The sequence below is a fragment of the Glycine max genome, chromosome 8, assembly GCF_000004515.6.
Source record: "Glycine max cultivar Williams 82 chromosome 8, Glycine_max_v4.0, whole genome shotgun sequence".
Lineage (NCBI taxonomy): Eukaryota > Viridiplantae > Streptophyta > Magnoliopsida > Fabales > Fabaceae > Glycine > Glycine max.
The window spans coordinates 5,596,231-5,608,290 of NC_038244.2; the positions used below are offsets into that span (position 1 = coordinate 5,596,231).

Genomic DNA, 12,060 nt, shown 5'->3' on the forward strand with positions numbered 1-12,060 from the left:
AATTTTTTTAATGCTTCCTTAAAGTCATAAGTGCTTGTAAGTTTTAATATCTAACTTTATCTTATTTGATTAAAAACAATATCAGAAAAGACAATTGTCATTTTTCATAATAAAAATTATTCGCTTGTGACAATATATAAAATATCCATCATATTTATTTATGACTGACTTCTATTGAAAATCTAGTTGATCACCTTTGGTAGGGTGATCTTGTTTAAGGGAACCAATACAATACTACTTGATTCAATAACTTATTAATGATAAATATAATATATATGTGTAACTTAATATATTGTCAATTATTTTAACAAATAATATCTTAGAAAATCATAGCTTTAGGTGTATAACTTTGCATTAAAAATGGTGTAACAAAAACATTACATTAAAAATACGTAAAAGCTAATCCTTTTAGATATAAGTATATATATTTTTACATTAATTAATTGATAATATAAATTTAGAGATATCTATCTAAAAACTTTAATATGAAATAAGACTCTAAGTAATCTAGAAGTCAAGTTAGGTGTTAAAAAAAGTCAGATTATACCTAAAAAAAAGTTTTTGAAGGTAACAAGTTAGGCTTAAGTATTGATTATTCTTAAGTAAGTGAGGTCTATTTAAGTAAAGTCTTGTTCAACTCAGGTTCAAACTTAGGTTATTCTTAACTAACTTCACTTAGTATCTTTTTATATACATTGAATTTCATCAAACTAATTATGTTTTGTTTACAAACTCTCTTTGGTCTCAAATATAAGTAAAAAAAATCATGACACATTAACTAAGAAATTTAATTAATTACCTTTAATCATATCAATTCAATTAAAAAATATTTTTTCTCAACTTATCCTTCATTAGAATTTGATATCAAGGATATGAAAAAGTTATTGAAACTAACATCTCGATTAAATAAAAAATATTTTAAAAAATAGTAACATTAAATAAAATAAAAATAGTTAAATTTTTATTATATTCAAGACCAATAAAATATGTTTTTTTTAATTATATTTGAGACCAAAGGAAATATACTATAATTAATTAAAGATATTATAGAAAAACAATTAATACCCCACATAATTAGAAGATGATCTTGAATAAAAAAAACAAACAATAAAGTAAAAATATTCATATACACATGGAGACAAATGTAGTATATATGTGTCCTAATATACTTTCAATTATTTTTAATAAATAATGTTTTAGAAAATTATACCTTTAGGTGTATAAGTTTACATTAACAATAAATAAAAAAATTTATAAATATAAGTACATTTTTTTACATTAATTAATTGAAAATATAATTTTTTTATATAAAAAATACATGAAAGATAATTCTTTAAAAGAATAATCAGGTGTGCATTAACAATAAAGAATATTAATATACAGCCGTTGATTTTGTAAAAGAAATGTATTAGTAAGTTATACCTTTCATGCATTTACAAAACCCCCAAAATAGCAACGTATAACTTAATTGAAATATATAAATAATGTAAACTTCACATTATCATTTATTAAAAAATTATTATATAAGTAAAAACCAAAAATTATTAAATTTTATATTAACTATATAAAAAATCATACTTAAAATAATTTTTAATTAATCCATATTGTAAAAATATTCACTCTGCCGACCAATAAAAAATCACGTAAAATATAATTTTAAAATGACGATGGTAAAAACCGTGAATAATTTATGATTTTTATACTACAAACCAGCACAAACACATACACGACAGATATATTGGAATTAATATTCTCTTTCTCTCTATAAATATGGAAATCCCGTAGCGTCTGTTCTTGCTTCAGCTTTAATGGCCTGTGAGACTACGCTGAGTGTGTACGCCTACGGTTCCCAGTGACCGCATGTAAATCTTCAATATTTGCATGCTTCACCAACTCCCCTCAGACATTACCCAAATAACAATACTATGATTTTCTTTTCTCTAAATGCAAATGCAAATGCAATTCCAATTCTATTCTTAATAACAAAAATAAAAGGACCCAACTTTCCCAGTTTCTCCACCCACTGAGCCCAACCCAGATGGCCAAAGACTCTTAATTTCTCAATGGGTTGTCTTTTTCACTCTCTTTTAATCAATATCTGAAATGGGGTTTTTCTTTTCTGATTCATAGCATAGACTCCTCTCTCTGATTGTTCTTTCATTTGTTGTTCTGTTCTTTTTTTCTTTTTTCTTTTGTGTTGTTCTGTCACTTGTTTGTTGTTGAGATGGGCAAAGAGATGTTGGAGAACGTGAAGGATGATGGGGGGCTCGAGGAGCTCGAGATGTTGCTGAATGAGATCCCTCAGGCAACATCACTCAATCTTTACCATGGGAAATCGCATCATCATCATGATGTTGTTGTTGTTCATCGTGGTGATGATGATCATGATCGCCATCATGATTCTTTTGTTGTGTCTCATGGAATGTGTGATGATTTCACTCAGATTCAGTATCCATCTGTTTCATCCCCTGTGAGTGGCTTTTCTCTGCAATCCGATGGCTCTTCCTCAAGCTTGTTCTCTTCTTCTGGCCATGCCTTGTCTGATACTGGATCACCAACCCCTCCTCCATTGGAGGATCTTAAATCCACCACCATGCCTTCTTCTTCTCACCCTAATAACCGTTTCATCACACCTGATTCAACTACTCTTATGAGGAATGCCAATGGAGGTTTTGTTGATGAACTTGGAGGCCTGTGTGCCAATTTGAGTCAAATGTACATCAGCAATCAGCAGGAGAGCCCTTGTGATTTCAAGGATGCTTCAATGGCCATGCATAGGCCTAGGCCTCCTCCATTTCCTGAATGTGTTTCCTTCACTGGAAATGGTCCAAGCAATAATGTTCAATATCATGGGGATTCTTACAGTTTCAGGAGAGGTTCTTTTGATTGTGTTGGTGGTGTTCAGTCCCCTCTTTCTTGGACTCCTGTAAATCACGATGCCGAGATAAATTCGGCGTTAATGGCTAAATTTTTTGGATCAAGACAGTGTGCCAAAATGTCTTATGAGACAATGCTTTCTCAATTACATGACTTTAGTAGTTCAATGGATCATCATCGTCATTCAAGGCCGCTGCTGGTGGATAACTACTATCGTGGAGGAAGTGGAAATCAGCCACCGGAGTGTACTGCTTCTCTGAGCAGAAACCCAATGGTTGATGCTTTACTTAATGCACAGAGGAATGGAATGAATGTAACTGAAGAAACAGGCATGTCGAGATCGCCTAGCTCTTCTTCCCGGGGTATTAATTTAAGACCTTATTTGGGTGTTCAAGATTTACTGCAGTATAGCCATTCCCTGCCTAATTATAGTGCAAGAGCTGTGCCTCTTTCAAATGCTAGAATCCTACAAGGAAATATAGATGCTATTGCAAGAGAGGAGAGCTTCATCATACAAGGTGAAGGTGTAAATTATGCTGCTAGCATAGGTTTGGATCGTTCTATGTATCGTAGTAAGGCTGTGGTGCGAGACACTGGCTTCGCCAGGCATTTGAAGAGATCAGAGTTAGACGTGCCATACCAGGTTGTAGGAACTTATGACAATGATAGGGGTGCTAGGATAGGTTGCTCCTTTCCTTTGTTACCCAAGTATAGTTCCCTAGCTGAAGCTCAAGGTTATATATATTTAATGTCCAAAGATCAGCATGGCTGTAGGTTCTTGCAGAAAATGTTTGATGAGGGTACACCAGAAGATGTTCAAGTGATATTTAATGAGATAATTGATCATGTAGTGGAACCTATGGTGAATCCTTTTGGAAATTACCTTATGCAGAAGTTATTGGATGTATGCAATGAAGAACAGAGGATGCAAATCCTACTAATAATTACTGAAGAACCCGGGCAGCTTGTCAGAATCTCTTTAAACACTCATGGGTAATGGCACAACTTGTGAACCTACTGCAATATTATATACTTGTCTTATATTGAATTTGACATGACTTCTTTATTTTTTTTATCAGCACTCGTGTGGTACAGAAGCTAATCGAGACTCTCAAAACCAGGCAGCAAATTTCATTAGCTGTTTCAGCTCTTGAACCAGGATTCTTGGCTCTCATCAAAGATCTAAATGGAAACCATGTGGTTCAGCGTTGTTTGCTATGTTTAAGCAATGAAGATAACAAGGCATGAATTCTATCTTTCTCAATAAAGTTTATAGATTGGATAATAATCTTGTGCATGATGTTTTTGTGAGCGAACAGAAATCTGTATGCTCATCTCACTCTTGTTTCTATTTTATAAACCTTTTAATCAATGATAACTGATCATCTCATGTGAAATAGAACTTCGTTGTTTTCTTACATATTCATTTCATTCTGAAAGCTTTTCTTCCTTAACATGCAACACTCTTGTCTAAGTTATGATAACAATAATGGTGCTTTTAAAAATGGCGTATATAAACTTTAAATGTCATTATGTGAAAGACATGCTTTTGCCACCATAAATTGAGCATGCTATGCTTGCAGTTTCTAAGCTACCAAAGTTTGAGTTTATTTGTACCATGGACTAAATTTACTAAATGTTCTTCAAGTTTTATCACCAAGAATGAATATAAATTTATATAAATGTTATGTGTTGCTCTAAGATTCCGATTTTGTTTTGGAGAAAAATTTGAATTGATCAATGATGTATAAAACAAACACCACTCTAACTGCTAATGCTTAGGTCAGCAGAAACATTGCTTGTGAAGGGTTATGAATTTATCAACTAGAGTATCCTAGTACAATTGTCCATTAGCTAATTATAAAAAATTAGACAACTAGATTTCGAATGGCCTTTACATCCATTGTGAAATTAATATCTACAGGGTTAGTTAAAAAGACCAATATTATAGAATAGGGATCAATGAACAAAAAGAAATAAGCTTGTAATGATCTGGATTCTGGGATAAAGAGCTTGTGAACTATGATTGAATTGGTGTGGCTCATTATTGGAGTGTGATGAAATGTAGAATAAATATGCAAATTGATATCTCCTTGCAGAAGTTATATTTACCCTATTATTTGCATTCCGCAGTTTATATTTGTTGCTGCTGCAAAGTATTGTGTTGACATCGCAACTCACCAACATGGATGTTGTGTTCTGCAAAGATGCATTGGCCATTCAAATGGGGAGTATCAAGAAAAACTGATTGCAGAAATATGTGCTAATGCACTTCTCCTAGCTCAAGATCAATTCGGGTAACGAAACATAATTGTTTATAAAGCACAAGATTCCTTTCAATGGTTCTTCTTCTTTTTCTGTTTTGAATATCTACTTTTCCATCCACAATTTTTTTTTCTCTTTTCTGTTCCAGAAGCAAGAATCTTTGCTGTAGTCAAATGTCTTTGGCAATTGTATAGATGATTTTAAGCCATTTTACCAGAGGCCAAGTTTAGTGGGGACTGGAAAATGTGGTGGTCACATAGTATCTGTTTTTTTACATTTTCTTCTTTTAGATATGTCCATTCCTAGTGCTAGGCTGGTCTGCTGGTGAGTCACTAGGAAAAAGTGAATAGTACACTAGGAAACAAAACTGTTAATAACTACTGGATCTAAATTACTGTGTTTTCTTTTTTATAAAATTCAAATTGAAATTCATATGTTGTTATACCAGTTTTAACATCTCTATTGATTCTGAACAGATTTCTTTCTGCACACATTTTTGCTTTTGTCTTTGCATGGGACTCATGTTTAACAAATCAAGCCTGTTTGATCATTTCTAATAAAGCACCAATTCTGTGTTGACCTACTTTGGAACTATGAGATAAATGCTGCCTCCAACACTCTGATTTTTCTACCCTTTCATCTCTCTGTTCTTTTTGCCTGCTGCAGAAATTATGTTGTTCAATTTATCTTGGACTTAAAGATTCCATCTGCCACAGCATGCATAAGGTTGCAATTTGAAGGCAACTATGCGCACCTATCAAGACAGAAGTTTGGTAGTCATGTGGTTGAAAAATGTCTTGCTGTATTCAATGATGAGAATCGATCAAGAGTCATTCTTGAACTGCTCTCCATGCCTCACTTTGAACACTTGCTTCAAGATCCACATGCTAACTATGTTGTTCAATCAGCTCTTCGACATTCTGAGGTTTGTTACATGACCACCTTATTTTGCTTTTCACTTTTGATAAATCAATGACAGTATAATAATCAGTTCAAAATCTTGTTATGATACTATCTCTTTAGCCAACAATTGCTGTCATCTACTAGTATGTTGTGATACTACACTTCCTATTTTATATCAGTAAAAAGTGCATATAATTTTTGTACTCATATTTTAGCAGTTTATGGGCTTCATAAATGAAAGTTTTGATCCTGATCTAGTGGACATTGCTGTTTCTTTTTCTTTTCCTTCTAAATTAGGGCCGTCTGCACAATTTACTAGTTGAAGCAATTGAGTCCCACAAAGCCATTTCTCGAAACAGCCCGTATTCCAAGAAGATTTTCTCGCAGAAGCTTTTGAAGAAATGATGTACAATCTCCCCTTGTGCAAGAAGGGTTCTTGTTCTGTGTCAAAGAAATCTTGTCTAGGTCTGCCACAACAACGTATTATAAATGTTTTGGATGGTTATTTAACTGTAAGTTAAATGATGATAACCATACAAATGAATTAAAGTCTGTTTACAAGTGCTTGTCCATCTGCTCAGCTAATTATGGAAAAAATGGGAAGAGAAAAACAGAAGAGCAGAAATTTTGCTCACATTTTAGATCTTTTGCATGCACTATTTCTTGTATTTAAACTTATTGGATAATCTTATCATGTTAGTTATGCTATTCTCACTGTGAGAATGTACAGTGTATAGAACTTTAAACTTTTGCTCTGATTGTATAATAATATGAAGAACGTTCCCAGTAACCTTATTTCTTTTCATGGTTACAAATTTAAAATACAAACATATATCCTCACTGTTACTGTTTAACCGGGGTACACGTTTATGACGGCATCATTTGGTTTGAGCGCCTATTGCATTTTGTATCGATGGTTGGTGCTGTCAGTGGGTTTCCAGTGAGCTCAAGTCATCAAGCTTCGCCCGGGTCCGACCAGCACTGTCGCCTCCTGATTCTGGCCTTCTTTTGGCTACCAGACCTCCCAGGCATCTCTCTCCCTCTCTTTCTGCTTTGTTCCTAACCTTACCTTTTATCAATTCACATGTTTTCATTGTTCTTTTATGTTAGGGTTTTGATTCTTAACTTGGCATATTAATTGTAATTTTGTTGCAGACAAGCAGTGTCATACTGGACATGCTCAAAGCTTTGTGCATTTTGTTTTGTTGCTGGAGCGGTTTTTGGTTACTCGCGCAGGGGACGAGTTAAATGTGGGCTTCCAAGATGCTCAAAAAGCTTAGCTGAAACACACATAATTCAATGATTCTCATTACAGGTAGTCATTTGGTTGGAATTAACCTTCATAGATGTAAAAGAATAATATCAATTTTGTGAAATTCTTAAACGCTCCGATATTGTGCTTCATACGGACTTTGGAATGAGTTTCAAGGTCGCAGATTCAATTACTTATGCACAAGACGGCGTGTTAATTTCTGCTTGCTGTTACGGTTATTCAACTTCATTTAACTCGGTTTGCTATAACTTCATATGTGAATTATGATCACGCTGTTCTCGAGCATTCCTGGTCAAGGATGATGAATTTTACCACTGTCTGATGTTTTGTGTTGAGTTGAGAGGGTTCGATTGATACCAAGCAATCTATAAGTCCAAACTGCTGTTGTATCCACGTATTTCCCCCTTTTTTTCTATTTCCATTTTTAGTTGATATATCATATTTTCACTCAATTATAATAATATCATTTTGTTTTACGTTATTTTTATTTTAAAAATTCGGAAGAAAAAAAAAAGGCAGAAACAAACCAGCAAAAATACCCTTATTATTGGTTAAGAAAAAATAACACAGTACAAGTAATTTATTGACATGCAAAAGTGTAGCCCGTCCAAAATTACAACATGATCTCTTTATAAATTGATATATATATATATATATATATATATATATATATATATATATATATATATATAGAGGTGCTCCGTGAACACGGAAAATACAAAAATAATGCCTATGATATCAATAAATGCTAATTTATCTAAATCGGTAAGGATACAAAACTGAAAGCGGCACTCTTTGCATTGAACCCAAAAAAATGACTCAATGTGGTTTCGGCACATAACCATCAACAGCGAAGTTCCGAGTGGCAGCAGGAATAGCTAAACGAATTCCATCAAGTTCAGGTTTTGCAATCACTTGGCAACCCAGACGTGATCTGCATAGTTCCCAAAATTAGTCAAGGTCGAATTTGAGGGGGACAAAAACGGAAAACCAAAATTTCAAATCCTAAGTTCATGGACAGGAAACTCACGTTTCAGTAAGCCCAAAAGCTAGATCCAACATGTCATTTTCCTCATCAGTTGGATCTTCCAATTTATTGTATTGTTCCAAGTCCTGCACAAAATTCAGTAATTCAACCCTCTTGTAAATGGAAAATGGTATTTCAAAAAAATTAAATAAAGTTAATTTCAAGCAACATTTCACTACATAGATCAGATCACTCGTGATGTACCGTGACTATAACATGGCAAGTTGAACACGCAATCGAGCCTTCACATGCTCCTGCAATAACATCAAGTAAGAAATCAGCTTAGGCAAAAGGACAAGTAAGCTAAATCAATAATGAATATGCTATGAGCAAATTGAAATATTATGTGGCACACGAGATGGGTCAGCATATCCAGCATAACTTCATAAGCAAAGAAGAAAGAAGACAATGTTCTTCTCAAGTGAACTTGTCTCTAGAGTAGGCAAGTAAAAGTGTATTCAGCCTTCATTTGATTTAAAAGTGTAGTGAGTCTAAACCCATTAAAAACAGTCTCATTTTCGGGGAGCTTTTTCCTAAGCAAAGGCAACACCCAAAACAAACTACCACAATGAAAAGTGATTCTAGCAAAAGTAACAGCAAAAAACTAAAAAGATTATCCCAATAGGTGGGGTGGCTAGATGGGGATCAAATATAACAAACGTGCTATGTCAAACATTTAAAAGAAAAAAAACAGAGCAGTATTCAGAATACCAAAATCTTGAGGCGAAGTAATAGAATTCTAAAATCAAAGCTCTTGCCTTCTAGTTCAATGTCGTTTTCATGAGCTGCTTCTAACATAGACATTCCAACAGGGACTTTGATATGCTTCTCCTCACCATCCTTGTCAATAAAAGTTACAGATATCCTGCATAATGTTGCCTCAAAAAGTAAGGAGCAGAATGACAACTGTGCATTTTTTTTTTAATAAACTCACATGATATAAGCAAGGTACAATAGTAGTTGTGCATTCTGTCTCAAGGGGAACTGATCACTGATATGTAGGTTAGCATTTAATAAGCAGGTCGATTATTCAAGGAAATATGACCTACCGCAACAACTGAGGCTTAAAGATTTTGCTATTCTTGCCATTTTTGTTAAAGTATCAATGTCAAGCAGCAACCTAACTCCTGTTCAGATATCATATCATACACCCATGGTAGACAACATGAAATCTTAGAGGAGTGCTAAACTCAATATTCACCTGACATTAACATTAACATTCTCTACATTTTGAAGTTCTCAACTACCTTAAAAAATTTAATCATTAGAAGAAAAATATATAGAAGTAAATTTCCAACAAGCTCAAGTACATAATGTCAGCTCTTAAGTCTTCCGTTTTGGGGGGATCAAAATATTGCATATGCTGTATGATAAATTAGCTACATAGCAACTGAACTTATAGATTGTACTCTCAACAACCACTTATCTAGGTTCAATGACCAAATCATGCTTAGCTAGAAACAAGAAATCAGCAGTTAACATCTAGTCTGCAAAGTGTTGCCTGTCAAAATTACCAAATTTTGCATGGGTGTTTTATAATAAATGGTTATTTTTTAAGAGCCTATAATCTTCACCAAACAATGGAGAAATGATCTATATGCTATGTGACATATTTATAAAAGGATCGCATAGTCCAAAAAATCTGTCATCTCAAATTAAAAGAACTTACATTTGTTCTTGTTCACTCCCTTCCTCAGTAGTGTTGTTAGTAGTCATTGTTGAAAGGAAATTATGCTTTTCTATCATGGCTCCCTTGTATAACTTAGTAAATGAATGCTGTTGAAACTATTTTAAAAGAAAGCACAAAATAATTACTCATAAAAACAGAGATAAGCATAAACCAATGCTGCAAGAAAGTAAAACTTTAATAAAACAATTTCTCCAGTAATCCTAAACCAAATAAATGGGCACAGAATTTCTAAATTTGGATTGCACAAGCATTTGTCCACATAGTTGCGAATTTGACAAATACTTAGAATGCCAATTATTATAAAAAAAACCCTCGGTAATATAATCTCTCCTCACTCCAATCTAGTAACTAATTTTGATAGAAAGACTTCCAGATTTCTGGGTTTGGGTTTACTAAATGCTAATTTTGGTCTGTCCAAGAATCCAGAGACAACCAAATCCCTTCTAGAATTACCTACCTATTAAGATCAATATAGAAACCAACCAATAAGCTTGTAGACAAAACTGTAAAACAATGTTAAATTTATCTACATCTTCAGAACAGTCAGAATCAGAAATAGAGAAAAACACTGCACAGGTTGGGGTCCATTTTTTCCAATCCTCTGCTAACCACAAACTTGTTGGCTATTTTAGCTAAAGAGTGGAGAGAGTCCCTTATACTGATGGGAAAGGTTAATGCCATTATCATACTCCCCCGTATTTAATAGTACTTATTTCATCAAAGAACAGGTCGCATCACACTTCAAAAACACGAACACTCACCTTTTCACAAGACAATAATAATAATAAAAAAAAAACTAAACTACAGATTACATCCAGATTCTCTTTCGAACAAAGCTAAAAATCTCAGACTAGTGTCTGTCTCCCATGCTAACATCCATCAAGCAAATAAACTTATTTGTTTCTATCTATTTGAGATCGTAAAAAGCAATAATACAATTTGGAAACCGCAATTAATTAATAGTTTAATACAACGATTAAAAACAAATGTAGCTGGTCCAGATTGTCAAACTTGACAGAAATTGAATACTCAAATTATAATTTCATTTAATGACTAACCACCGTACGTTGCTTGTAATGATATCTTGCGCTTCGAATATATCCAACTACTCCACGCAAGGATGTCAAATACAAAAAAGAAGAATAAAATTAGTAGAATATGTTCAATACAATTCATGCTATGAACTATGGGAGAATATTAATAAGTAGAAGAAGAAGTACTTGTGTAGAGGTGTTTAGCGATCGAAGCTCCGACTCTAGCTAGTTTGGAATTTAGCATTGTGATTTTAGGCAGGGTTTAAGAAACCCTAAAATTGCAGAGGAAAAAAATAAATAAATTGATATATTAAAAAAAGACAAAAAAAAATATGTAATTTGAAAAATTAACTCTAACAGGCAAGAGAAACCAGACAAAACAAGGCACCACTTAATAAGAAGAATGAGAAAGCCTGAAGAGCCACAAAGCATGAGTTGTAAAATCAGGGGGAACAACTTCACAGGGTGTTGCTATTTGCCCCATTTCAATTACTTTTTGCCCTTATTAAGATATTGACCTTTTTTTTTTATCCGAATCCTGATTTCATTGAATAAAATATATAAAATCGTTAACCATTTTTTACACTCCCTCAATACAACGAAATTATCATTTGGTTGTCTAATGTATCACAAAAATTTGATTTCTTTGTATATTTCAGGGAGTAGCCAATAGCAACACCCACTTCTTGAACGCTTCAAAAGTCCAATCACTTGAAGTCCAAAAGCCCAACCATGAAATTATGCACAACAAACAACTTATTCATTTTAGTTAGAGAAAGAAAAAATGTCCATACACAGTCAATATAAAATATCTTATACACAGACAATCAATTATGTTTTATCATGTCACTTTTATTGCTTTAATTAAATCTAATAAAAAATAATTGGAAAAAGGAAACAAATTGTTGAACGTTAATAAATAAAAAATAATTGATTTCATTAAAGCAACGATTTATTTTCGTTGAAGAAGTACTAAAATTGTTTCCTTTTT

At 33.2% G+C, this 12,060-nt stretch overlaps 2 protein-coding genes across 6 annotated transcripts; one reads left to right on the top strand and one right to left on the bottom strand.

Annotated features, from left to right (window-relative positions):
- Positions 1-1,767: 1,767 nt before the first annotated feature.
- On the top strand, positions 1,768-7,714 carry LOC100799294 (pumilio homolog 1). The gene is made up of 5 exons (XM_014778737.3): positions 1,768-3,870; positions 3,957-4,119; positions 5,011-5,174; positions 5,809-6,067; positions 6,343-7,714. The coding sequence occupies exons 1-5, from the start codon at positions 2,225-2,227 to the stop codon at positions 6,448-6,450; spliced, it is 2,340 nt and encodes a 779-aa protein (XP_014634223.1). The 5' UTR covers positions 1,768-2,224; the 3' UTR covers positions 6,451-7,714.
- A 340-nt stretch (positions 7,715-8,054) lies between these two features.
- Positions 8,055-11,597, bottom strand: LOC100800358 (adrenodoxin-like protein 2, mitochondrial). 5 transcript variants are annotated; one of them, XM_006584919.4, is made up of 8 exons: positions 11,458-11,597; positions 11,256-11,341; positions 11,094-11,140; positions 10,015-10,130; positions 9,104-9,210; positions 8,550-8,599; positions 8,349-8,431; positions 8,055-8,252 (listed from the first exon to the last, which is right to left on the bottom strand). In XM_006584919.4, the coding sequence occupies exons 2-8, from the start codon at positions 11,311-11,313 to the stop codon at positions 8,138-8,140; spliced, it is 576 nt and encodes a 191-aa protein (XP_006584982.1). In that variant the 5' UTR covers positions 11,314-11,341; positions 11,458-11,597; the 3' UTR covers positions 8,055-8,137. The 5 variants fall into 5 exon arrangements, with proteins under 5 accessions (XP_006584982.1, XP_006584983.1, XP_014634224.1 ...); XM_006584920.4 differs by having other exon boundaries at positions 11,428-11,547; XM_014778738.3 differs by having other exon boundaries at positions 11,422-11,464.
- Between the last annotated feature and the right edge of the window lie 463 nt (positions 11,598-12,060).

What these genes read in the sequence shown, in the direction of transcription:
- LOC100799294 (XM_014778737.3), top strand. Translation starts at nt 2,225, where the DNA reads ATGGGCAAAGAGATGTTGGAGAACGTGAAGGATGATGGGGGGCTCGAG. An exon ending in TAAGCAATGAAGATAACAAG is followed by an intron (nt 4,120 to 5,010) that starts GCATGAATTCTA and finishes TGCATTCCGCAG; the next exon opens with TTTATATTTGTTGCTGCTGC. An exon ending in CAGCTCTTCGACATTCTGAG is followed by an intron (nt 6,068 to 6,342) that starts GTTTGTTACATG and finishes CTTCTAAATTAG; the next exon opens with GGCCGTCTGCACAATTTACT.
- LOC100800358 (XM_006584919.4), bottom strand. Translation starts at nt 11,313, where the DNA reads ATGCTAAATTCCAAACTAGCTAGAGTCGGAGCTTCGATCGCTAAACAC. An exon ending in ATTACAAGCAACGTACGGTG is followed by an intron (nt 10,131 to 11,093) that starts GTTAGTCATTAA and finishes CTTTTAAAATAG; the next exon opens with TTTCAACAGCATTCATTTAC. An exon ending in CTTGCCATGTTATAGTCACG is followed by an intron (nt 8,432 to 8,549) that starts GTACATCACGAG and finishes AATTTTGTGCAG; the next exon opens with GACTTGGAACAATACAATAA.